At 45.2% G+C, this 25927-nt stretch overlaps 1 protein-coding gene across 1 annotated transcript in view; it reads right to left on the minus strand.

The window, feature by feature from the left end:
• The window catches only part of LOC126518597 (uncharacterized), a 125707-nt gene that overhangs the window by 24355 nt on the left and 75425 nt on the right, over nt 1-25927 (minus strand). Inside the window, exon 3 of the mRNA XM_050168373.3 lies at nt 16912-17081. Coding sequence (XP_050024330.1) covers nt 16912-17081 — 170 coding nt within the window. The remainder of the gene's footprint in view (nt 1-16911; nt 17082-25927) is intronic.

A 25927-nucleotide genomic window follows, 5' to 3' on the forward strand; every position in this document is an offset into this window, starting at 1 on the left:
CGAAATGAATAATTATAGCTTGCTATCGATCGACATTGAAGCAGCTTTTCGACAGCAAGAAAAGGAATCAGTTTTTCCAGCTCTGAACGTTGAATTGCAGGCAATGCAAGCAGGCATAAAATTCTGCTAATATAATCTGTTTAGGAAAACCAAATTGGAATAAACATTGACACTTTCATTTGTACTTTCTCTGGCTGACGAATCTAGTTCGAAATGACTCCCATAAGCATGTCATAACAATGTTGGTCTAATAGAGGTTAAATGCATGACTAGCTTAAGAAATCTGGATGACTGCTATACATTAGAGTGAAGAAACTATAATATCTAATAACATTAATAATGTAATACTAATATTTATTTCCAAAAAACAGGCTAACCGTGAGCGGCGTGCGAAGCTGAGCAGAAAGCTGAAAAACCCTACGGCAAGTGCGCCTGCCGTGGGCCCATGATCCTGCAACATAGATAGCGCGTATTGATATGGTCTTCATGTTAAAAGTTAAGAGTATACAACCAGCACGAGACACAGGACAACAAAGTGGACGAAAAGCGTGTCTTTTGGAATGCTAGGTTACAACGTACAGGTTTCTACAAAAGTGCCGGTAACTGCTCAAAACATTTGATACGTCGGCTTTTGCGCCTTAAAAATATTTAGAGAGGACTCCCATGTATATATATATATATATATATATATATATATATATATATATATATATATATATATATATATATATATATTCACAGCACACGCAGGACGATGGACGAACCAGGCTAGCGCTAAGGTTGACTTTCACAACACAATTTTCACTCCACGTCGAATAGTCACACAGTTCATTTGCAGCTTCGCTCAGGGGCACACGCGGGCTTTCGGGTTGGTGCTTGTTGCTGCGTTTGGCGCAAGAGTATGGCTAGGAGCAGGCACCGCATATGCGCAATCACGAGCAATAGACACACATAATTTTTCCAGAAGCCGACGCCGAGCACGGGTAGCGCGAGGATCTTGTTGGGCGACACGACGACTTCGTGGCAGGCGAATTCCGAATACTGCATATGTGGTGGGGGTAGCTATATGAACTTGTCGATAGGTCATCTTGTAGATTGTTGTAGCGCAGGCAGAACGAAACGGTCATAGAAGGCAGATGAGACAGCACACAGCGCTGAGCCACTTGCGAACAGCTGTTTACGTGCGCCATGTCGCACTGAACTTCAGAAACCGCCGTTGCGCACTCCAAACAAATCTAACTTCAACACATTTTGGAATCATAAAACACGCATATTACTTGCTCCTAATAAAAAAAGTCCATTATATTATAATGTAAACGTTTTATTTACTACAATAAAATAATCATGCAGCGTGTGCCACGAAACCTGGCAGTAAGCAACCCTGGGTGTCGCACCAGTCGCATTGTTGAAATCGCAATCATGTGAAATGGGCCCTCTAAATATAGCTTTGCGATGCGTGCGACTGCACCGATTTTCGTCGTTCCAGTCGCAACATGTGAAACAGCCTTAAGCCGCGCAGAGCTACCCGAGGGAGGGTGTAACTCTCGTGTGCTCGGGTACGTGGTATCGAACGTCTGCTGACGCGGATGCCCCTGCGGGGATTCCAGTGTTTTTTTTTTTGTTCCAATTTCCTGACGTCAAATTTACGCAACAGCCGAAGCTGCATCGGGCGGTGACCCGCAGCGTTGCCTAAATTAAACGCTCTCCTCGTTTGCAGGAGGTCATTTTTACTTGCTTTCAAAACGAATAACATTGCCTACATTCAGCGGTTTTTCTTATCTAATTGGCTGACAGAAGGTGAGGAGCACGCTCAAGTGCTGAGGGTCTCGATATGGGCGAGCCAGCGCAGCGAAAATAGATAATTTGGAAAGGAGGGTGGTGCTGTTGTCTGCGATTGGTCCGTTTTTCGTTTCTTAGATTGCGGTGACTCGTCGAAAATCGCAGCAACCAGCAACGGAAGGGTAAGAATGCCGCTAAAACGGATCCTCAGCAGAGTTGGCAGAGTGATGCCGAAATATACGTGCCGAAAGGGCTCGATAACCTAGTACTGCCATGCAAGAAGTTTATTATACGCAAATAAATCCATGCTCTCCGGCAGGTGCGAATAGCCAGTGGCTGAGTGATCAGCGGGCGCAGCCAATTTCTATTCCTTTCGGAACGGAGCAGTCTGAGGCTATGCAGAAAAAAAATTCAGTTTTATTCGGCCTAATAATGCATCTTTAACTAGTACGCGTCACTTTTACGCGGTGAGTTTTCGCGGTTTTGTGACGCCCGAAAGTTGCAGGCGAAGTGGACGGAACCCGAAGACTTTTGGCCAATAGCAGAGGGCCTATGGCAAAAAGGCACCGAATCAGAAATAATTGCTTTTGTTTTGTTCGGTCTATTCATGCATAATCGGTGTGTTCACGTCATATCAGAGAGGGAGCTATCACAGTTTTGATGACACCGGGTGACAGACAGGCGAAGTGGGAGTGGCCCAAAAATAGTTTGACCAATCGTGGAGGGCTGATAGCAAAATTGCAATACAAAAGTTTGGAATAGCTTTACGCTATAGTGCCTCTGTTGAAGAAAGGAACCAACGTTTGACGGTCGTGCACTTCAAAATGTTTAAAAAAATTGTGACACATCAGGGACAAGCTGATTACTGCACTTTGTAAAGGAAAGCGCTTTCTGTTCATGCTGCAAGTTGTTTCGAGCAGCAAGGACGATTGCTATTGCATCGTGCGGTTTCAAGGACTGGAAGAACCTATCCAGCCACCTGCTCCAACATGAAAATCCCAAACAGCACTTTGAAGCCCCGGGATAAGAGATCGAACTCTCTGCGCGGCTGGAACAGCAAGCGATGATTGTAACTTCACGCAAGCGCTGTTGTCCACAGAAAAACAGCATTGGCAGAATGTTTTGCAAATGCTTGTAACCATCGTTAAGTTCCTCCGTCAACGGAATTCAGGTTTCAGGGTAACCCGCGACAATTTTCAACAGAAGTGTTCGTTTGCCTGTTTCGTGTTTGCTGAAGGACATACTTTGCCGTGAATTACGACACACACAAAAAGAAGAAACACAGACCACGAACAGGCTGCACTTTCAGCTTCGAAGTGGAAGTGCCACCCGTGCGTCATTTACGCTTCTTTTTGTGTGTCCTAATTAGTGGCAAAGTATGTCCTTCAGGAATCTGTTGTATGAAAAGGACAAAAGCAACTTCTTGAAACTAGTAAAAGTGTTGACAGAGTACCACCTGATCATTACGAAGCATGCTCGCCGGTTTGAAAATTCGAAAATACATGTCCACTCCTTGGAATACGCTACTCAGAATGAGTTTAATAGTCCGCTCTCAGTGGATGCTACGGAACAGATCTCGCAGTCGCGGAGAGAAGACAGATATTATTCCCTAATATTACATTCTCCCTCCCCCCCCCCCTGCTGCTAACTATATGGCGCAGAAGACAATAGTAATCCGGTTTGTTCCAATTACTCGCAAGGGTGCGAGCATCGGTAAAGCAAAAAAAGAGGGAAGGTTTCATTGGGTTGATGCCTGCGTGCACAATTCCTCTGGAGCTGGCCTAACAGGAGACATTTTTTCAGCGCTGGAAAGGCTAGAAACTCAACTTGCAGACATGCACGGACAGGGATGTGACAACAGTTCCCAAATTGAAGGCGAACACTCCGGAGTGGAGAAAACAATTTTGCAGCTGAACGAAAGGGCCTGCTTCGTGCCTTGCAGCGCCCATTCTTTGAAGCTGGTTGTGAACAATGCGGCTATCTGCTGCCTTGACGCTGTGTGTTTTGTTTCGCTGTTCAGAAAATATGCGTATTCTATCCAGTTGAAGTAAAACTCTTGCTTGGGCTAGTTGGTTCATGCTTGAAGTAGTAAAGACAAGGGAAGAACACAAACGACAGGACCGGCGCCACTCGTTTGGACTGTCGTTTGTGTTCTCTTTGGGCCCTTTCTTTCAACAAAGCTTTCGCACCAATCCTGCCATTTTGTGCGTCAACCGGATCGCCGTCTCAGCTTGCCAGTGTCGAGTGGCGCTGGTCCTGTCGTTTGTGTTCTACTTCCCGAGTCCTGGTCTTCTGCGCCTTGCCTTTACTACTTCTATCCAGTTGATCGTTGGGGTATTCTACAAAGTCACGCGAGTCACTATGAAGCCTCTCTCTCACAGAGACTTGTCCTGCAGAGGCCTTTCCGGAATCAGGTAATGGAATATACGACGCTCTCGTTGATTTCAGCCAACTCGTGAAGCCATTTTGAACATGTTTTGTCCGCAGCCATGTGGGAGTACAAAATTTTCAGGCTCGTGATGACTTGGTTTACCATACTTGAAAAAAAAAATTGATTTAGTTAGCAATTACACTTCAGAGCCAAAATTTGCATCTGCCGGAGACTGTTGTAGCTCTGAAAAAGGTACGACGTTTTCTAACCAGGTAACGACCTAGTCAAAGCTTCCAGGAGGCACTCGAAGAAGCAAGGGAGCTGACAACTAAGTTGGAAGTCGAACCTGTTTTTTTTGTAGCAGCGCATCAAAGTGCTTTCATTTTGAAGTTGCACATCACAGTACAAAAGCCTACAATTAAATTCCGAGCATTCACCTTAGAGGCATCAGAACCACTTATTAAAGAACACCTCAGGTCATATTAACAGTAAGCTAGAGTCATATAATTATCACAATTACCATATTGCAGCTATCGTAATAAATCCGTATGACGCGATGTGATACGAGCGCATGCTTACGATTCTTCTTTCTACGACTGAGTGATGTTCATGCCACCACGTTCATGTTTCTAAGTATGACAGAGAGTGCGGAGTGATCACCAGATCGTGAGACTAAAACGTGGCATTCAGGTCTAGCTGATATCACTTGAGTTGTTTAAAAGGAGACCAGATGCTTATTGTGATGTATTACAAAGAAGAGATAAATTAAGGTTTTGGCGAGCGGAGGATGCAACAACAAACCCACAGGACCCGCACAGCAAGTGCAGTCACTGATCCTACTACTTTTGTGCACCGTGAAAACTACAGACCAGCATTTACAACTGTGCTACAACCACGGAAAAAACGGTCTTTAAAGATAGATACGCTGTAGACGCACATATAAACACGTTGACTCTTGTAGATGACGGGCAGCGCAATCCACACTATCCGCGCTTCAGCCAGTGCGTGGTAGGCGGCGACTCTGCTCGATTCCATTGGGCTGGCCATCGATGACGAAAGGGCTGGGAAGCTGCAACCAACGATTGTGCAGGGAAGCTGCCATTGGCGACAAACGGTATGAATCCTGGTGTCGTACATTCCACTATTTGATTATGAGGCACGCCGTAGGTGGGGGGACACAGGATTAATGTTGACCACCAGGGGCTCTTCAGCGTGCCCCAATGCAAGCAAAAGGAGAAAAAGAAAAATACCAGAAAAAGTAGGAAAGCAAGAAAAAGAGTTCGCCATGGAATAGGCTACAAAAACATGCAGGAAGCAGAAGAAAGGAAAATTGGGCAGAAATTGAGGAGCAGTTAAATAGAGAACAAATAGGGTTATATGGGATTACAGAAACGCACCTTAGGGACTCAGAAGAGCCGCCAGTTATTGAGAATTATGTTTGGGAAGGATGCCACAGAACTAAGTCGGAAAGAAAGGGAGGAGGAGTCGGAATGCTCATCCATCGGGAGCCAAATGAAAAAGGGTAAATTCAAAATGTCAAGAGCATCTTCGGTTATCAGGTACAATGAGCGGGAAAAAAACTTGGCTGGGTGTAACGTATCTCTGGACCGGAAATATTTGCACAGAGAAGAATAAAGAGTTAGTGGAATGCATAAGTGCTGATATTAAGGGTTTCGGGAATGATGCTGAAATTATACTATTAGGTGACAAGAATGCCCACGCACAGGATTTAGATGGCTATACCGACAACAACGGGAAGTCAATGCTAGACCTTTGTGAGCAACCTAACCTCGTTATCGTGAATACAGGGCCTAAGTGTGAAGGGCAGATCACGTGGGAAGTGGGAAATCGGCAATCGACCATTGATTACTGTCTGATGACCGAAGGAATTCATGATAAGTTGAGAGAAATGGTCATTGATGAGGAAGGGTATAGCAGCATACTGAGTGACCATAAACGCATCATATTGAAAATGGGATATGTAGTTGGGAAAGAGAGCAAGGAGCGCAAAATGACCAGTCCAAATTTAAACGCTGAACAAATAGCAAATATAGCCACTAGAGTCGAGGAAGAACTTGGCAAATGGCCAAGTAAAGAGTGGGAATATGGTGAGCTTCTAAGTGTAATAACGACAGAAATACGGAAAGAGAAACAACACGTTTGTTGGAAAGGAACAAAGAAACCGAAAAGCTGGTGGAACAAGGAGATACGAGAAGCGATCGCCGAACGACAGCAAGCATCTCGAGAGCACAGGCAGGCAAAGAAGGCGCAGTTACCGCAGGATGAAGTAACCAGTAAATGGGAAATATACCGGGAGAAAACGTTTATGGTCCAAATACTGGTGCAAGCAAAACGAAAAGGTGAAAGTGAACGTTGCTTGTCAGAAATAGGTGAAAAAAAGAAGGCCGCACCTAGAATATTTTGGAACCACATAAAACCATTAGGTGGAAGTCAACAACGATACAACAACATATCCTAGACGAAGATGAAAACAGACTGGAAGGAGAAGCAGCAATAAATTACATCCATAAAATAACAGGCGAATCTTTCCAAGCCAATGACGAGGTTGTATTTGAAGAAAAAACGAGCATGATGGAGACCCAAGTGGAAAAGCAGCAGGTGCTGACAAATTTCCATTGGAAGAAAGCGGAATAGAACATTTCTAAGCGCTCAGCCACTGGGCTAGACGAGGTTCCCGTTAGGCTGATTAATGAACTAGAATCAAAAAGTAAGGAAGCTCTGATGAAAGCAGTGGAAAAAACGTTAAAAGATAGACGAATACCAGACAGTTGGTGACAAAGTAGAATGAATTTATTTATAAAGGTAAGGGGCAGAAAGATAGAATTCACTCGTATAGACTGTTGACCGATACATCGGTAAGCTACAGGCAACCCACGCAGGTAATCAAATTAAAGCTGCAAGCACGTGCAGAAAATAATGGCATTTTGGGAGAACTTCAGAATGGCTTCAGAATAGGTAGGCGTATGGATGATAACTTATTTGTCCTTACTCAGTGTATTGAAATATCAAGAGTAGAAAGCAGACCCCATATGTGGCCTTTTTAGACATTACCGGAGCGCATGACAACGTAGACCGCAACATTTTGCGCGATAATTTGGAAGGGGAAGGCTTAGGTGACGATTGTCTGCAGCTTTTGATAGAGATTTACCTAGAAAATACCGTTTGCGTTGAATGGGAAGGGACGAGGAGCGAGGAGAAAGTTGATATCAACAAGGGCCTGAGGCAGGGGTGCCCTTTATCCCCACTGTTGTTCTTGGTGTAACATGGTGAGGATGGAGAGGGCACTAGAAAGAAGTAATTGTGGGTTTAATCTCTCCAACAAACAGGCCGGTACAGTAGTATAGCAGTAGCTTCCAGGTTTATTTTATGTGGACGACATTGTGTTGCTGGCTAACAAGGAAAGCGATTTGCAACGTCTGGCTAATATCTGTGGACAGGAGGCAAGAATTTAGGTTTGAAATTTAGTGTTAGAAAATCAGGTGTTATGGTATTCAATGAAAACAGTGAACAGACAGTGGAGATACAGGGCCAAGAAATACCTCGGTTAACAGAATATAAATACCTTGGTATATGGATAAACGAAGGCAATGGATATATGGAAACACAGGAAAAAACCATAACAGTCAAGGGGAAGAGAAATGCAGCCATAATGAAGCACAGAGCGCTATGGGGATAAAATAGGTACGAGGTGTTCCGGGGTATGTGAAAAGGTGAAATGGTTCAAGGACTTACTTTTGGAAATGTGGTTGTTTGCTTGAAATCAGGGGTACAATCAGGACTCGATTGGAACCAAAGGTCAGTGGGTCGCCTCGCATTGGGCGCTCACGGAAATACTACAAATGAAGCTCTGCAGGGTGATATGGGCTGGACTAGTTTTGAAGTGAGGGAAGCTCACAGTAAAATTGAGTATGAAGAACGGCTGAGGAAAATGAAAGAAATTAAATGGGCTGGGAGAGTGTTCAAGTATCTGTACAGGAAAAACATTGATTCACAGTGGAGAAAAAGAACTAGGAAGCTTACCAGCCAGTATACGGCCTGTAGGGTGGGCATCACAGAAACAAAGAACGTCAAGCGGAAAGTCAGAGAGGCTGAAATAATCTCATGGGTGGCGGCAATGGAAAAGAAACCTGCCATGAGTAACTACTTAAGAGGAAAAAACGAAATAAGGAAAGAAGAATTTATGATAACTCAAAGCGAAGCTCATTACTTTTCGAAGCGAGATCGGGGTGCCTTAGAACAAGCACCTATAAAGCGAGCTATAAGAAGGAAGAAGAAGCATGTGCTTGCTGCGGTAAAGCTAGGGAGACATGGAGCATGTTTTATTAGAACGTGAAGACGTCTGCCCAGCGGTTGATTGAGGCACCAAAGGCCTTCTTGAAGCCCTTGGGTTCAGCGAGAGCAGTGGAAAAGTAATTATGTGCGCAATGGGGATTAGTAAGAGGCGGTTGGAGGACTGGTGGAATAAAAATAGGGAAACGACAAAAAACGGAGACGTACAAAAGCAAAATTTGCAATAGGGGATCAGAAAATTTGGCTGTGGCAATTCATAGTGTTTTTTTTCCTTGTATAACCTAGGTAAGACATTAGGCAGTATAATAGCACGAGCTTGGTGGTGCAACCAACCGCCCCGTTCGGAAGGGGACGCTCATAACATCCATCCATCCATGCACGGCACACGGGCGTTTCTGCATTTAGCCCCCATCGAAATGCGGTCGCCGCGGCGGGGATTTGATCCCGGGACTTTTTGCTCAGCAGGGCGGCACTATAGCCGCTGAGTCACAGTAGTGGGTGCAAAGACAAAAGTACCAAGAGCGCTTGCGTGGCCATTCTCTACTCCATGAGATGGCTAAGGAACGAACGCGGATATCAACGTCGCGAATGACCAAAAGCACCCCCCGCGTTTTCCTTGACAACATTTCCTTCGATATCTCCATCGATTATCTCCGCTATAGGTTCTGTTAGGCAGAACTGCTCGAGCCTCTGAGCGAGCCTCTGTGCATTACACACAAATACATTCTAATGGGATTAGCATTCTTCGCCTACTTCAAGCGTTTTGATCCTGTCTGTCTGTCTGTCTGTCTGTCTGTCTGTCTGTCTGTCTGTCTGTCTGTCTGTCTGTCCGTCCGTCCGTCCGTCCGTCCGTCCGTCCGTCCATCCGTCCGTCCGTCCGTCCGTCCGCTTACGGTGACCCAGTGGCCCAAGCTGTCTGTCAGCTTCGGCCAGTAGATAGGTGCTCGTGGTCGTCAGCCTGTCGTGGTCATTTCATCCTCTTCATTCTGCTTCAACATCTGACTCTCGCCGTACCGTCGTTGTCACACATTCTACGCCGACTCACTGGACCGAGTTGTCTAATAATTTGGGCCGCTAGGTTCATGGTCGCGATGCCGTCGTGGTAGTTGCATCGTCGTCGTTCAAGCTTTGCCATCCCACTGTTGTCATGCCATTGTCATCACGATTTCGTCTTCACACAGTTGCCATGCATTAGCAATAGAGAAAGAAATTCAGCAACAGGGGGCACTTGCCGATAACGGGTAACAGAAAACACGTTACGCCTAATGTTCGCCCATCCGCTAGTTCACGCGAGCATTGCAAAAACAAGAATGTCAAATGAAAAACACACAATGTCTTGTATTTTTTATTCTTTCCTGCTAAAACTAAAAAGGTTGTGCGTGTAAAAGAAGTTGCACTTTTGCGACCTACTTATCTTGCGTTACCTAGCGACAAGACAATGACACGCAAGACGCGCCAGATGCATGCGTCATACCCCAGACTCTTGGCCAGACACGCCACCGAAGCGAGCGAGGCCGGCTGCACATGTGAACGCTTGCCTCTGCGGCGAGCCGTCTGATTTTTCGGATGTGGCATTGAGAAAGGAATTCAACAAGAGGGGACACTCGGCGAAATCTGGCAACAGGATATACGCCACGCTAGTATAAATGACTTCCGTTAGATGCCGCGAGCATCGGAAACAAATTCTGAACTTAACGTTACAGCGAAAACATCTAAGACGAACCACAAAAAGATAGACACGACATACACTGGCGCTGACTAACAACTTCTTTTTTTCCGTCGTCGTCGATGCATAATATACCTAGGCCACACAACCGCGCAGGCACAGAGAATACTTTACTGACATCTGCCGACTTATCGCATACCGAAACGTAGGAATTCGAATTCTGACGGGTGCAGTTTCAAAGATGTATCATTGATGCAATTATTGCCTTGTATTTTAATGTGGTAGGCCTTTAAGGCAAGGCGCGCGTGCTCATTCTTGCTTTTGCCAAGAATTACCGCCCGATCAAGTCGCACATCACAATTCCTGCAAGAGTTTATATGCGCAACAAGGTGCGCTCCTCTATCTACATTTTTGTTTAATTTTTGTGCATGTTGCCTGAGTCGCTCATTGACGCTACGCCCTGTGTGGCCAACGTATGTCTTACCACATGACAGTGGAATGCCATAAACCACGCCGACAGCACACGACACGTATGAGGCACCATGCCTAATTTGGCATCCTCCTCTGCTCTCTCCTCAGGTGCGGGAACCTAGCTTTGAAAGCTTGTTTGGCGCAGAAATTGCCAAAGGAACACCATGCCTGCAAGCAACTTCCTTGACTTGATGGGTCACCTTATGCATAAAAGGGACCACCGCAGGCCTTCGCGTTTCACGTTCGGCCGCCGGCTTTTTTGTGGTTTTCCTTCTCTGGATCAGAGCTTCAACCACGGCAGTCAAAAGCGACATGGGGAACCCAGCTGCCGAAAGTTGGCTGATCTGATTGCCAAAACTTTCTTGCCTCTTGTGCACACACGAACTCTTAAGAGCCAATTCCATACATGATGACGCAATGCCTCTTTTCACAATCTTCGACTGAGCAGACCTAAAGGACAAAAGTTCCTTTTTTGCACGGTGTTGATACGCCCATTACATATGGCGTTCACAGAATTCAAGCTTCAGTTCCAAGAACTGCAATACATTGTTTTGTGGACTCTCGTAGGTAAACACAAGACCTTGTCCATGTACCTTAAAATCCTCTGAAACCTTATTGATCGTATCCTGGTTGGACAAGTCAAGCGATAAAATACCAAAAAATCATCGACATACCTAAACACCTTTAAAACTTTCCGCTCAATAAAAGCATGGTCTAAAGAATGGTCCACACTAGACAAAAATATATCCATAAGAACGGGAGCAACACATTACCCAATACAAATACCATTCCGTTGTAAATACGGTTGGTCATTAAAAACTTATAACATATAAACTCTTGCAGCAATTGTGAGACGCGACTTGATCGGACGGTAATTCTTGGCAAAAGCAAGAACGAGCATGCGCGGCTTGCCTTAGAGGCCTACCACATTAAAAGACAAGGCAATAATTGCATCAGTGATACATCTTTGACCCTGAACCCATCAGAATTTGAATTCCTACGTTTCCGTATGCGATTAGTTGGCAGATGTCAGTAATGTATTCTCTGCGCCTGCGCGGTTGTGTGGCCTAGGTATACATATGCATCGACGACGAAGGAAAAAAAAAGTTGTTAGTCAGCGCCAGTGTGTGTCGCGTCTATCTTTTTGTGGTTCGTCTTAGGTGTTTGCGCTATAACGTTAAGTTCAGAATTATGTACCAACTAGGTCCAAATGAAGTTTTACTGAAATTCCTTTCTAGTGCAATGGGTCTCTCTTTTGTGCGTCTTCATGTTTTTCAACTTCTACTGCATTGCATTGCTCAGCTCAGCCCATGCATTGCTCAGCCACATCATCATTGCGACTTGCCAAGGACTTGTGCCGACAGATGTGAGTGCCTTGTTCGGTCCTGTGTCTCCATCGTGGAGCCATGTCAAGAGACTGTGTAAACTTTTACGCTCGGAACTGTGGCGGCAAATCCAACTTTTCAAGGACTGGCTTCGGTCTGTTGCTATCCACCCTGAGTGGATAGCTCTTAAGAAGTGCCGATCTTATATTCGCCTTGCGGCTCAGCTCACGGAAGCAAGATGGAATTGCATGTGAAAAATTTTGTGTAGACCTGGTGCAAAAATTACCCTAGATGAAACAAAAATGTTAAGGTACTTGGTAACGCTGTTGTACCTGATGAGGTTAACCGTTTGCTAGTGAAAGGCCCTAAGTTCTTTGTTCCTTCTAGTGTCCCTGCTCACGAACTCATAGCTATTAATAGAAATGTTGCTTCCAAGGCGAGTCAAGATGTCCGCGATCGCTGCCTTCTTGAAGGTGTCGAGCGTTTGGATAAGATAGTACCTAAAGGACCTTCACGCTGTTCTGATGTCAGTGTTCGACGTACGTTGTCTTTCCTAAAAGATAACGAACTGTGCCTTTTGGAAGTACATAAAGAAGGAGGGTTTGTTGTCGTCGAGAAGGGCATTTTTAACGCGAAAGCGTTGCAGGCTGTGCTAAAAACGTTGTTCCTATTAAGAAAAGTGCAGGTAGGATAAAAACAAAGTTTGCTGACTTTTGTAAAAAAACTGGAATTGATGCCGCTTGCAAAAAGCATAGAGAACAGTAGAAGCAGTTGCCTATCAGTATTTTTTAAGGCTAAGACCCACAACCTAGATTCACCATTCGGGACCATTATTAGTGAGTCTGGTTGTTGGCAGAAGAATGTGAGCCAATTCCAGCAAAAGGACTTAAAGTTACTAACAGTTAACGTCCCTTTCCGAACAAAGAATTCGAATGACGTGGTGCAGTTCTTGCTTGGGAATAAAGATGTAGGTTATGGTTTTTCTGTTAATGTTGAAAATTTATTTTATTCAGTTCCATAGCGTGAACTCCTGTCTTCGGTACATGATGGTATTTAGTATAGTGGTACGATCTCGTTCCACAATCATGCCGGACTTTCAGAGGGTAATTTTTTAAGTCATTTAGAATATTACCTTCAAGCTAGGTTTATTGTTTTTAATGACCAACTGTATTTACAACGGAATGGTATATGTAGTGAGTCATGTGTTGCTCCCGTTCTTGTAGATATATTTTGTCTAGTGTGGACTATTCTTTAGACCATGCTTTTATTGAGCGGAAAGTTTTGAAAGTCTTTAGGTATGTCGATGATTTTTTGCTATTTTTATCGCTTGACTCGTCCTACCAGGATACGATCATAAGGTTTCAGAGGATTTTAAGGCACATGGACAAGGTCTTGTGTTTACCCACGAGAGTCCACAAAACAATGTATTGCAGTTCTTGGAACTGAAGCTTGAATTCTGTGAACGCCATGTGTGTTGGGCGTACGTATCAACCCCGTGCGAAAAAGGAACTTTTGTCCTTTTGGTCTGCGTACTCGAAGATTGTGAAAAGAGGCATTGCGTCATCATGTGTGGAATTGGCTCTTAAGAGTTCGTGTGTGCACAAGAGGCAAGAAAGTTTTGGTAATCAGATCAGCCAACTTTCGGCAGCAGGGCTCCCTATGTCGATTTTGACTGTTGTGGTTGAAGCTCTGATCCAGAGAAGGAAAACCACAACAAGGCCGGCCGCCGAACGTGAAACGCGAAGGCCTGCGGTGGTCCCTTATATGCATAAGGTGACCCATCAACTCAAAGTTGGTTGCAGGCATGGTGTTCCTTTGGCAATTTCTGCGCCAAACAAGCTTTCAAAGCTACGTTCCCGCACCTGAGGAGAGAGCAGAGGAGGATGCCAAATTAGGCATGGTGCCTCATACGTGTCGTGTGCTGTCGGCGTGGTTTATGGCATTCCACTCTCATGTGGTAAGACATACGTTGGCCACACAGGGCGTTGCGTCAATGAGCTACTCAGGGAACATGCACAAAAATTAAACAAAAATGTAGATAGAGGAGCGCACCTTGTTGTGCATATAAACTCATGCAGCAATTGTGATGCGCGACTTGATCGGGCGGTAATTCTTGGCAAAAGCAAGAATGAGCACGCGGGGCTTGCCTTAAAGGCCTACCACATTAAAATACAAGGCAATAATTGCATCAGTGATACATCTTTGACTCTGCACCCGTCAGAATTTGAATTCCTACGTTTGCGTATGCGATAAGTTGGCAGATGTCAGTAATGTATTCTCTGCGCCTGCGCGGTTGTGTGGCCTAGGTATATGTATGCATCGACGACGAAGGAAAAAAAAAGAAGTTGTTAGTCAGCGCCAGTGTGCGTCGTGTCTATCTTTTTGTGGTTCGTCGTAGGTGTTCGCGCTGTAACGTTAACTTCCGAATTAATTACCAACTAGGCCCAAATGAAGTTTTACTGAAATCGGAAACAAACAACGTGAAATGAAGTTAACAGACATTGCTTCATTTTTTCAGTCTTTCTTCCTAAAAATAAAAAGCTCTGCATATAAAAGAATTTATACCCCGCGAATTAGTTTTTTGCGTTCCCTAGCAACAAGCTAACGGCACGCCAGACGCGCCGGATGCATGCGTCATGCGGCAGACAAGGTATATGTACACATGGTGGCAAAGGTGCCATAGAAGCCCATACGCGTTGCGATGGTTGCTCGAATGGATGAATGGATGGCTAGATGGATGGATGGATGGATGCTAAAAGCGTTCACTTTGGAACGGGGCGGGTGGTTGCGCCACCAAGGTCTTGTTATTTTATTGCGTAATGTCCTACTTACGGTAAAAAGAAAAAAAAAACTATGAATTCCCGAAACCAAACTTTCTGAACACGTTCTGCGAATTTTTTTTTTTGTACGCCTCCGTTGTTCGTTGTTTCCCTACTTTTCTTCCACCATTCTTGCAATCGCCTCTTACTAATCTCTATTTCGGACACGTTTACTTTTCACGTGCTCTTGTTGAACCCAAGGGCTTCAAGGAGGCCAGAGGTGCCGAAAACGACCACTGGACAAATACCTTCACATTCTAACAAAACATGCTCCATCGTTTCTCTAGCTTTGCCGCAGCAAGCACATGCTTCTTCTTCCTCGTTATATCTCGCCATATAAGTGCGTGTTATAATGCATCCCGATCTCGCTTCGAAAAGTAAAAAGCGTCCTTTTGAGTTATCATAAATTGTTTCTTTCCTAATTTCGTCTTTCCTCTTAAGTATTTGCTCATAGCAGGTTTCTTCTCCATTGCCGTTACCCATGAGATTATATCAGCCTCACTGATTTTCCGCTTGACGTTCTTTGTTGCCATGTTGCTCGCCACACAGGTCGCATACTTGCTGGCAATCTTCCTGGTTCTTGTCTTCCACTGTGAATACATATTTTCCTGTACAAATACCTGAAAACTCTGCCAGCTTATTTACTTTCTTCCACATTCCTCAGTCTTTCCTTACAATCAATTATGTTGTGGGCTTCCCTCACTTCAAAACTAATCCAGCCCATGTCGCCCTGCACAGCTTCCGTTGTAGTGTTCCCGATAGCGCCCGACGCGAGGCGACCCACTGACCTTTGGTTCCCATCGTGTCATGATTGTGCCCCTGATTTCAAGAAAACAACTGCATTTTCAAATGTAAGGCCTGAAACCATTCCACCTTTCCCCATATCCAGGAGCACCTCCTACCTGCTGTATCCCCATATCGCTCTGTTTCATTCTGGTCGCATTTCTCTTCCCCTTTACTGTTATTGTTTTTCCATGTGTTTCCATATATCTGTGCCTTCGTTTATCCATACACCAACGTATTTGTATTCTTTTACCCGAGGTATTTCCTGGCCTTGTGTTGACACTCTCTGTTCACTGTTTTCATTGAATATCATAACAGCTGATTTTTAACGCTAAATTTCAAACCTATATTATCGCCTTTTCTGTCCACGGATATTAGCCAGACGTTGCATATCACTTTGATTATAAGCTATAAGCAAAACGAGGACAAGGTGAAAGCAGGAGCCAACGTTTTGACAAGTGGACTTGTCTTGACTTGTCCACTTGCCGAAACGTTGGCTCCTGCTTTCACCTTGATCTCGTTTTGCTCATCTCTTGAATTTCCATCTCACGCCTTCCCCCTGTTTTGCTTGTAAGCTAGCAACATAGTGCTGCCCGCATGAAACAAACCTGGAAGCTGCAGATGTAACTGTAACTGTAACTGTAAGTACTGTAACTTCCTGTTTGTATGCGAGATTAAACGCGATATTACTTCCCTCTAGCGCCCTTTCCATCCTTACCATGTACATCATTAACAGGAGTGGGTATAAAGGTCAACTTTACCAGTACTTGATATCGACTTTCTCCTCACTCCTCATCCCTTCCCATTCAACGAAAACGACATTTTCTAGGTAGATATCTCTCAAAAGCTGTATACAATGGTCGTCTAAGCCTTTCCGTTCCAGAATATGCCACGAAATGTTGCAGTCTACGTCGTCATACGCTCCTATAACGTCTAAAGAGCCACCATATAACGGTCTCCTTTATACTCTAGATATTTCAATAAACTGAGTAAATACACATAAGTTACCATCCAGACGTGTGCCTATTCTGAAAACATTTTGAAGTTCTCCCAAATGGCCATTATTCTGTGCCCATATTTGCAACATTAATTTGATTGCCTGCATTGCTAACCAGTATTGCTTCACGTCGCATTGATCATGCTTACAAAGTTAACCCTATCTGCGCGCTGACGGAAAAGTACTAGAATTCACCTTTAACCTTATCAATAAAAAAATGGAATACCTTACTCTCCAGAATTACCACGATCACACAGTCTTCCTTATTTCATTCAGCAGTGCTATCGTAATTAGAATCCTAGCACTTAATGTGGCCAGATGCTGCTATTAGGGAACTACAAATGTATCTGCAATGTCGGTCCTACACACGACGCCCACTCTGTACTCACGTTGTGCATTGTGCTGCAGTCGTTGAGGGGCACAGGGAGCGTGTAAAGCCGCGAGCCGTCTCCCCGGATGCGGCAGTTGTCGCGCTTGTCGCCAGCGTGCACCACGCCCCGGAAGGGCTGCGTGAAGTTGATGCGCACCAAGAACCGCTCCGGCTCACACGTCAGCACCACTGCAGAAACACTCATGTCGTCACAAGCGGGTGGAGTCTGCCGGTACACGCACGAAGCTTCTATGTGCTCGACGACGGTGAATTTTTATAAGAATATGCGACCACATCTCTATCAAGGCGAGTGTACAACCAGAATGTTTATGCTGAAATATAATCGTCTCTGTGGTTTCTGTTTAAACACAGTCAGGAGTTTTGGACACGGAGTTACGCTCGCCTGTTGTGCCAGCATGGATCACTCTTTTCTCACCTGGAATCTGCAAATATGGCGACAGGTTTCTTAATTTCGTTATTCTCCTGGAAATTCATTTCAGGCCGTTGTAGTTCACGGCTCGGCCCCGTGCGCTATATCCATTGCATTGTGCTACGATGGCACGCCCGTTTATTGATACAAATCAGAGGTAACTTTTTGTCTTCAAAACTCACCTTGATGTGTATAACGTAAAGTATGCACCATTGACTGTGTAACGTTACCATAAACTGCTGCGGCTGCTATCGATGAGTGTAACGTCAAGCTTCATTTTACCCACGGTATTGCAAACGAAAAAAGACAAGACGAAGGCTGTGTTGAGCACCTACGTTTCTCTCGTTTTGTGCTTACACAAATGACTCGATTTATTCACTACAGCCGCTGAGTCATCGCCGCTTTTACTCTGCCGCAGAAGTTCTGCTTCGCAAGCTTTCAGTGTCTGTTCCTTATGATTGCCTTCTGACCTCAGTTTCTTAGGTTTTCTGGTATAGTCTTATTCACGCTTACACACGCAGATGGCCCCAAATGTTAAATGTAATCTCTCTACATATTGCGATATGGAGCCTATTCGGTGTTGAATCTTGTTAATGTGAATGGTATTGTTTGAGATTCTTCAAGCACATTCCAGTATCTATCTATCTATCTATCTATCTATCTATCTATCTATCTATCTATCTATCTATCTATCTATCTATCTATCTATCTATCTATCTATCTATCTATCTATCTATCTATCTATCTATCTATCTATCTATCTATCTATCTATCTATCTGCCTGCCTGCCTGCCTGCCTGCCTGCCTGCCTGCCCGTCTGTCTGTCTGCCTGTCTGTCTGTCTGTCTGTCTGTCTGTCTGTCTGTCTGTCTGTCTGTCTGTCTGTCTGTCTGTCTGTCTGTCTGTCTGTCTGTAACAGTGTTCCCCACCCCTCGCCAACTTGGTTGACTTGGAAGCACATGGTGTAATGAATAGAGGATCGAACTGCTGCGTTGAGGGAGCCGGGTTGCAAACCAACCAACGGACCACTGGGTGGATATGTGGATATGTGGATATGTGCCACTTTTCATTGACGAAAAAAAAATAATTTCAAAAATTTTCCAGTGCTGGGCAGAACTGAGCCCGCGTCATACATGTCGCGATAATCTTATCTGAAGGAGAGTTTTATGTCGCTCCATGTGTTGTTCAAAAGTCGATGACAAGTCTACAACATCATCTAAATACACGAGGCCCGATTGTCACTTAAGGCCAGATAAGACAACGTCCAGCATTAGTTGAGAAGTTGGAGGCGCAGAACACAAGCTGAATGCGAGGACCTTAAACTCATAGAGGCCGTCCGATAAAATAAAGGCAGTCTTTTAACGGTTGCGCTCACCCACTTCAATCTTTCAGTAGCCACTGCGCAAGTCCATGGACGAAAAAATTATGCAGATCCCACACACTGTGGGAATCGATCTAAGCGAAGCTTTTTGTGCTGTTTTCTTTGACAATAATTAGCGATGAGGTTGACGGCGAGTGTTTAATTTCTTTAACATTTTGTCCAACACGAGAGTGGTAAGTTCATGTTAAACGTGACTTTGCGTGCAGTATTGCTGTTTGTCTGCGTAGTACACAAAACTCAAAGGGAGAGGTATTTGTTGAGCTGTTGTGGTGCGCCATATGTCATAACCTCCGAGAGGGTTTGGCGTTGTTGTTGCTTCACATGGCACATCGCATCGCGGCACAGGTACTAAACTTGAATTGGAGTATGGGGCTGTACACGCCAACATCACAATCGATTATGAGGGAGGCCGTAGTGGCGAACTCCCGATTAATTTTGACACCGTGGTGTTCTTTAAGGTGCCCCTAGATTTTATTTCGCCCCCGTCGAAATGCTGCTGCCGCAGTCAGGATCAAATCGGCGACCTCGAGCAATGCCAGAACCGCGAAGCTACCGCGGCGGGCACAGAAGTGTTGATTTGACGGGCGACCGTTTCCGTTGTGTCGCCTAGACCCTGCGGTGCGCTTTCATTAAAGCGGCTCTGCTTCTGCGTGCCCCGCTTAAGTTGTCCGCTAGACATATTTGCATGGTTTTATTTTTCAGAAATAGCAGAAACGTACTGTACAGTACCTTGAACTCAAGTTTATCCAGTTTGCCCACTACCGCTGTCGTGTCCATAGTAGTAGCATTTCCTTGCCTCCTCACGCCGGGCTCGCATCAATGGCACTGACAGTCTTTGCGTCATGGGTGCTGCTCACCGACAGTTCTGTCAAAGACGCACAGTCTTGTGGTGCATCGAGGTGTTTGAAGTGCGCTATTGCAGCGCGCTGAACCACATGCTGAAATTCTCCACTGAAACTCGTCACCATTATCGCCGTTTGTTAGCAGTGCAGTTCAACAACACCTCTTGCTACGCTGAGCTGTCTACCCAGCAAGACGGAAACGTTCCCTTCAGCGATTTTGATCGGACTCGCACTCGAGGACAACGAAAATGCTACTCCGTGTTTGTAGTGTACCTGTGCGATCAGCGACACGCAATGCTCTTGGCTGCAGGATGGGAGGATGTATGACGGCTTGATATTCCCAAAGGAAATCCACCCCCAAGAATATTTCCCGCTAACCATGCGGCCGTACAACGAATTAGCCCCTAAAGGTGGAATTGCGCATTTGAATTCTGGTCGTGCATCGTCCTGTTCGTGTTAGAAGATGACCAGCGGCACATCTGGGAACCTACCCAAGGCGTCGTAGCCTTCCGAAATGCAGCTGCGAATGTGCCACTCACAACACAGTAATCGGCACCGTTGGCGACGAGAGCAGTTATTTAATGGCCATCAACCGAGATGGTAACACCAGCGCAAACTTCGGTATCCGGTGAGATTACGGGAATTGGTTCGTCGCTTGTGGGTTGCATGTTGCGTTGAGGGAGTACATCGGACAGTTTCACAGACAGCGGCCTCACTCCCTGAGGTCGCTGTTCCTAGTTTTCCCGAGACAGGCTGGAGACACTGTGGCCGACGGAATTCAAGGAGGTAGTGTTTCGACTAGGGGGCACAATACGCCTAGGACATGGTGATAGAGATGCCGTCGCTGTGGAACTGCAAGTTGATGATACCCTGCCCAGACGCGCTTCGATTTCGTGAGCGCGCTGGCCGTAGCGCGCGTCTGGGTGAAATTCACCGAGACCCATTCGGCGGAATGTACAGTCATGGTAACAGTGCTGAGCTTCCCCAAAGGGCTAACACAATGGACGATTGTCGGTCTTGCGCCACACATCTCTCTTCCTCATGTTCAGTCGTTGGTCACTGTATGTAGCTGCACACGGAGTTGCGGTGCTTGGAAACCACGGTGCTGCCTGTCCCGTGGGAGATGAGAAACTGACTGCAGTTGGCACTGACGCACGCATCGTTTCGATGTAAGTGACGAAGGGGGGTGCCTAAAGTTGCATCACCTGCCACATTTCGTGAATTTTAACAATTTTAACGATTACTTCATTAATGTTGGTTCTAGCCTCACTAGTCCATTCCCACGGCAGCTATCTACTTCACTTGTCCCTAAATCTGCAAGTAATAACTCTTATTTTGATAACATTTCTATGGAAGATTTAAGATATGTGGTCAGTAGGACGGCAGTAAATAAAGCAGCGGGTCTTGATGAAATCCAGATGCGGGTAATAAAAGAAAACATTGATATCATTGGTCCTTACCTATACCAACTGTTCAATGACTCCATTGAAGATAGCTGTTACTCAGATATACTCAAAGTTGCAAAGGTGGTTCCCATATATAAAGATGGAGATCCAAACCAACCAAGTAGTTACCGGCCAATATCAGTACTGAGTGTGCTCAACACTCTCTTCGAAAAGCTAATTGCGCAACAGGTTAAAAATTTGATTAAAGAGAGTAATACTATTATTAAGAGAGTTTGGCCTCTGGTTTCGTCACTTGACCTGCTTGTTCTTTCCTTTCAGCGCTACTGTAAGTGTCGCGAAGACGTCACAGAAATTCCTGCCAATTCTTCAGAGACGATTTGTGATTCTCATACCATATGCACGCTGAATCCTCAGTGCAAAATAGACGTACCGCATCTTCTTGGTGTCGTCCCAATGACTGAAGCTGGCGACTAGTTTGAAGTCATCCAACCAATCTTCTACGTCCTCGAATGCGTCGCCGCGGAAAGATCGTGGCGTACGTGACGCATAAGAAATCCATGGGACAGGCGCAGTTTGGGTCTTTTGCGTCTGGCATGCCGTATTGGTGGACATTCTTCTCGATGAACTTGACAGCAGATCAAACTCAGGTGGCAGTCCCTGCGAGCAACGGCTTCTTGAGGCGACTTGGGGTGAGAAGGCTGGTGGCGTCTGCAGCTTCGGGTTCAGATCGCCTATGGTGTCACCTAGGCCTACAAGCAGTTCTACCAGTTTGTCGCGGGACGAAAGGCGAGAGAAGTTCACTGGCAGGGAACAGCACCTTTACTGATTATGATGATGATGAAGAAGCCTCAATTAACAGCACAAACCCACCATACGTGATAGGCCACGAATCGGGTGGTAAATAAAATAAAATAAATAAAAATAAAATAAATTAGTTCATAAATAAGTAACACAAAAAAGGCAAATAAATAAATAACTCAAGATGAAAAACAAACTATTATTACATGAGGTAGTGATCAATACGATAGTCAGCCTTGCCTTGATAGGAATACTAGCAAAAACTTCTTACTGTATTACATGAAGTAAAGGGTATACTTAAACATGAGCAAGTTAAATTTTGATTAATAATAATAATAAGATTGTAACGGTGAATTATTGCTTTTACTTTTACCATGTACATCATAAACAGCAATGGGGATAAAGGGCACCCCTGCCTCAGTCCCTTGTTGATATCAACTTTCTCCTCATCCCTTCCCATTCAACGCAAAGGGTACTTTCTAGGTAAATCTCTCTCAAAAGCTGTAGACAATCGTCACTTAAACCTTCCCCTTCTTGAATATTCCACAAGATGTTGCGGCCTACGTTGTCATAGGCTCCTGTAATGTCTAAAAAGGTCTGCTGGCCTCCACTGGCACCACTGGCCTCCTTGACGCCCTTGGGTTCAACGAGAGCAGTGGAAAAGTAAACATGTGCGCAATAGGGATTAGTAAGAGGCGATTGAAGGATTGGTGGAAGAAAAGTAGGGAAACGACAAAAAACGGAGACGTAAAAACGCACAGTTCGCAATAGGGGATCAGAAAATTCGGTTGTGGGAGTTCATAGTGTTTTTTTTCTTGTTTAACCTGGGTAGGACATTAGGCAATATAATAGCAAGAGCTTGGTGGCACAACCCATCGCCCCATTCCACAGGGGACGCTCAAAAAATCCATCCATTCCATCCATCCATGCTGTAGCAGAGACTGAGTAGTAGCGTGAGATTTTATGGCGGATGGACGTGTTTTTCCAGGGCTGCGTGGCGGTGACAAAATCATAAGTATTTTGTGCATGCTTTGAGCTTGCTTCTGTTTTTAATTTGCTGATTTTTTTACCCTTTGAATATTAATTGGGTACTTTTTTTCCTCTCTCTTTTTCAGTGTGCGCGGGTGTGTTTCGTGTATATTTCGTTTTGCAGGATAGTCAGAGCGTCCTTTCGCGAAACTTCTTTTAGCATGTGCAACTGGGTGGGACGAGTCTTTATGGACTTTAAATAGTTAGTTAGTTTGGGTTTAGTGGCACAGAGGCAACTAAGGCCATGCTGCGCCAGTCACAAGACAAAATAAAACGGAACGTTAGGGCAGGTAAACCTGCATTACATTATAGTTGGTCTAAATAACCAGTTTTTTCTAAAAAGTCGAAGAGGTTAGGAAATGGCACTAGGGGGTCATCTGCTAGTAATAGGGCAGGGTGTAATGGAATGTGCAAATTATACAGGCTGTGAAAAAACCTCCGTCTCAGTGTATCGATGTGTGGACATGTTATTAAGATGTGCATGACTGTAAGAGCTTCATTACATTTTTCGCAAGTTGGCGGGTTTTCTTTTCGGAGAAGGAAATTGTGCGTCAGATGTATGTGTCCAATGCGAAGTCGACACAAGATCACTCTGCTCGGCTCTGGCCAGGTGGTGGGTCTGAATTCAAGAGTTAGATTAGGTGGCCTTTAAATAGTAGCTTGGAAGTGGCAAGACAAATACCTATTAGTGGTTTTACTCTGTGTGCTTTGGTATCAGGAATATTGATTTGGCAGAAAAGTGAGAGCGTGGCCGCGTGGTTCAACACGTGCGAAAACATGGCATACCATAAGTCTGTGCGGCATTGATTGCTTTTAAAACATTGGTGAGAATTACTTTGCGGCATTTCAAAGATTTAGGTACTGTGCGTATCGGTTTTTGCTAGAAGGCACGTGCTCTGCATGATTATAGTATAATAGTATATGCATTATATGAAAGCCGTGCAATACATGGCAAGAAAGTGGGGAAAGCATGCCGTGTGGGGGGGGGGGTCCCTCAAGGCAGACAAGGGGACGGATGAGAATGTAGACGGAATCGAGTCAATCAGCCCACACTGTGGTGTCGATGCTAGGGTGAAGGAAACGGAGGCTTTCAAGGATAAGCTTGTCAAACAGGTCGAAGAGCTCAAACTGAGCTAAATACGGAGCGTGATGCATGGAAGGTAGTGGAAAAAAGCTTTCAAGCAGCAGAGGAAAAGCTGAACACTGCCGCAATTTTGAACGAGAATGGTCATGACAATGGAATGCAGTACCCCGACGTGACACGAGAGGGAGTGCCAGCAAAGTATGTGGAACGCGTGCAACGTGGTGAAGAGGTAGCTGGAAAGAGCGGCACTTGCCTTGAGGCCACAATGCGAAAAAAGCAGGAGAGCAGGGGTGAATGCCCCTTCCCGGGTGCGAATCACGCGGAAAAGGACAAAGGGAAGCAGGGAGAGGTAGGAGACAGTAAAATGGTGATTATCGCCGGCAACTCAAACCGGCTAGGGGCTCAGAATCAATGTGGAGAGGGTGAAAGCCGCTAAAAGAGTGGCGGTAGGGACATTTCCAAGGCGGACACTAGGTTCTGTCATAGAGCGAGGAAAACCAAAGCTCGCGGGAAATGCCCACGTGCGCAACCTTGTCATAGTAGCAGGTGCGCTCAATGACGTCCTAAACAGGAAAGGAACAGCACTAACCCAGCGCTTGGCAAAGGGGGCGGACAACTTGCGCGGGATATCCCCTCAGGTGCAGATCGTTGTGCACACGGTGACGGAGGGGCCTGTACGTGACAGTCACGTACAAAACAGCCGTAGTGGCTGCTAATAAGGCGATATCGAAAATGAACCGAGAGAAAGGTTTCGAGGTTGTCGAAGTAAACAGGGAAGTGAGAAGGTGTAGTGCTTTCGAACTAGACTGGATCCACTTCAGTCTCAGGCTTCAACGAGAATTGGGCTGGTGACTTGCTGGTCCCGCTGTTGCTTTTTATGGGACCCACGGGCGCTCAGGAGGCCAGAATAGGCAGTAGGAGGTGCCCTAGAGGATCCTCAAAATAGAATCCCCATCAATACCAGAACGAGGAGGAGGAAAAGAGAGAGCTTGCCGTGCAATAGGCTATATCAACATACCGGGCGGCAGCAGAAAGGAGAAGTTGGCAGAAATTGAGGAGCAGTTAAATAGAGAACAAATAGGGGTGTGTCCGGTTACAGAAACGCACCTTAGGAACCCCGAATAAGCGCCAGCGATTGAGAATTATGTTTGGGAAGGGCGCAACAAAACTAAGTTGGAAAGAAAAAGAGGGGCAGTCGGAATGCTCATCCATCAGGGAGCCAAATGGGAAAGAGTAAATTTCAAATGTCAAGTGCATTTTTGGTTATCAGGTGCAATGAATGGGGAAAAAGCTTGGCTGAGTGTAACGTATCTGTGGACCGGAAATAATTTGCACAGAGAAGATTAAAGAGTTACTGGAATGCATAAGTGCTGATATTAAGGGTTTCGGGAATGATGCTGAAGTTATCCTATTAGGTGACATGAATGCCCCCATACAGGATTTAGATGGCTGTACTGACAACAACGGGAAATCAATGCTAGATCTTTGTGAGCAACATAACCACATTATCGTGAATACACGGCCTAAGTGTGAAGAGCAGATCATGTGCGACGTGGGACAGTGACCGTCGAACATTGATTACTATCGAATGATAGAAGGAATCCATGATAAGTTGAGAGTAATGCTCATTGACGAGGAAAGGTATAGCAGCATAGGGAGTGACCATAAACGCATCATCTTGAAAATGGGATATGTAGTTGGGAAAGAGAGCAAGGAGTGCAAAATTGCCGTTCCAAATGTCAACGCTGAACAAATAACAAATGTAGTCACAAGAGTAGTGGAAAAACTTTGCAAATGGCCGAGTAAAGAGTGGAAACATAGAGAGTTTCTAAGTGTAATACGGATAGAAATACGGAAAGAGAAACAACATGGTTCTTTGAAAAGGAAAAAAAAAAACCGAAAATTTGGTGGAGCAGGGAGATACGAGAAGCGATCGCCGAACGACAGAAGGCATCTCGAGAGCACAGGCAGGCAAAAAAGGCGCAGTTGACACAGGATGAAGTAGCCAGTAAATGGGAAATATACCGGTTGAAAAAGCATGTCGTTGAAATACTGGTGCAAGCAAA

The sequence above is a fragment of the Dermacentor andersoni genome, chromosome 1, assembly GCF_023375885.2.
Source record: "Dermacentor andersoni chromosome 1, qqDerAnde1_hic_scaffold, whole genome shotgun sequence".
Lineage (NCBI taxonomy): Eukaryota > Metazoa > Arthropoda > Arachnida > Ixodida > Ixodidae > Dermacentor > Dermacentor andersoni.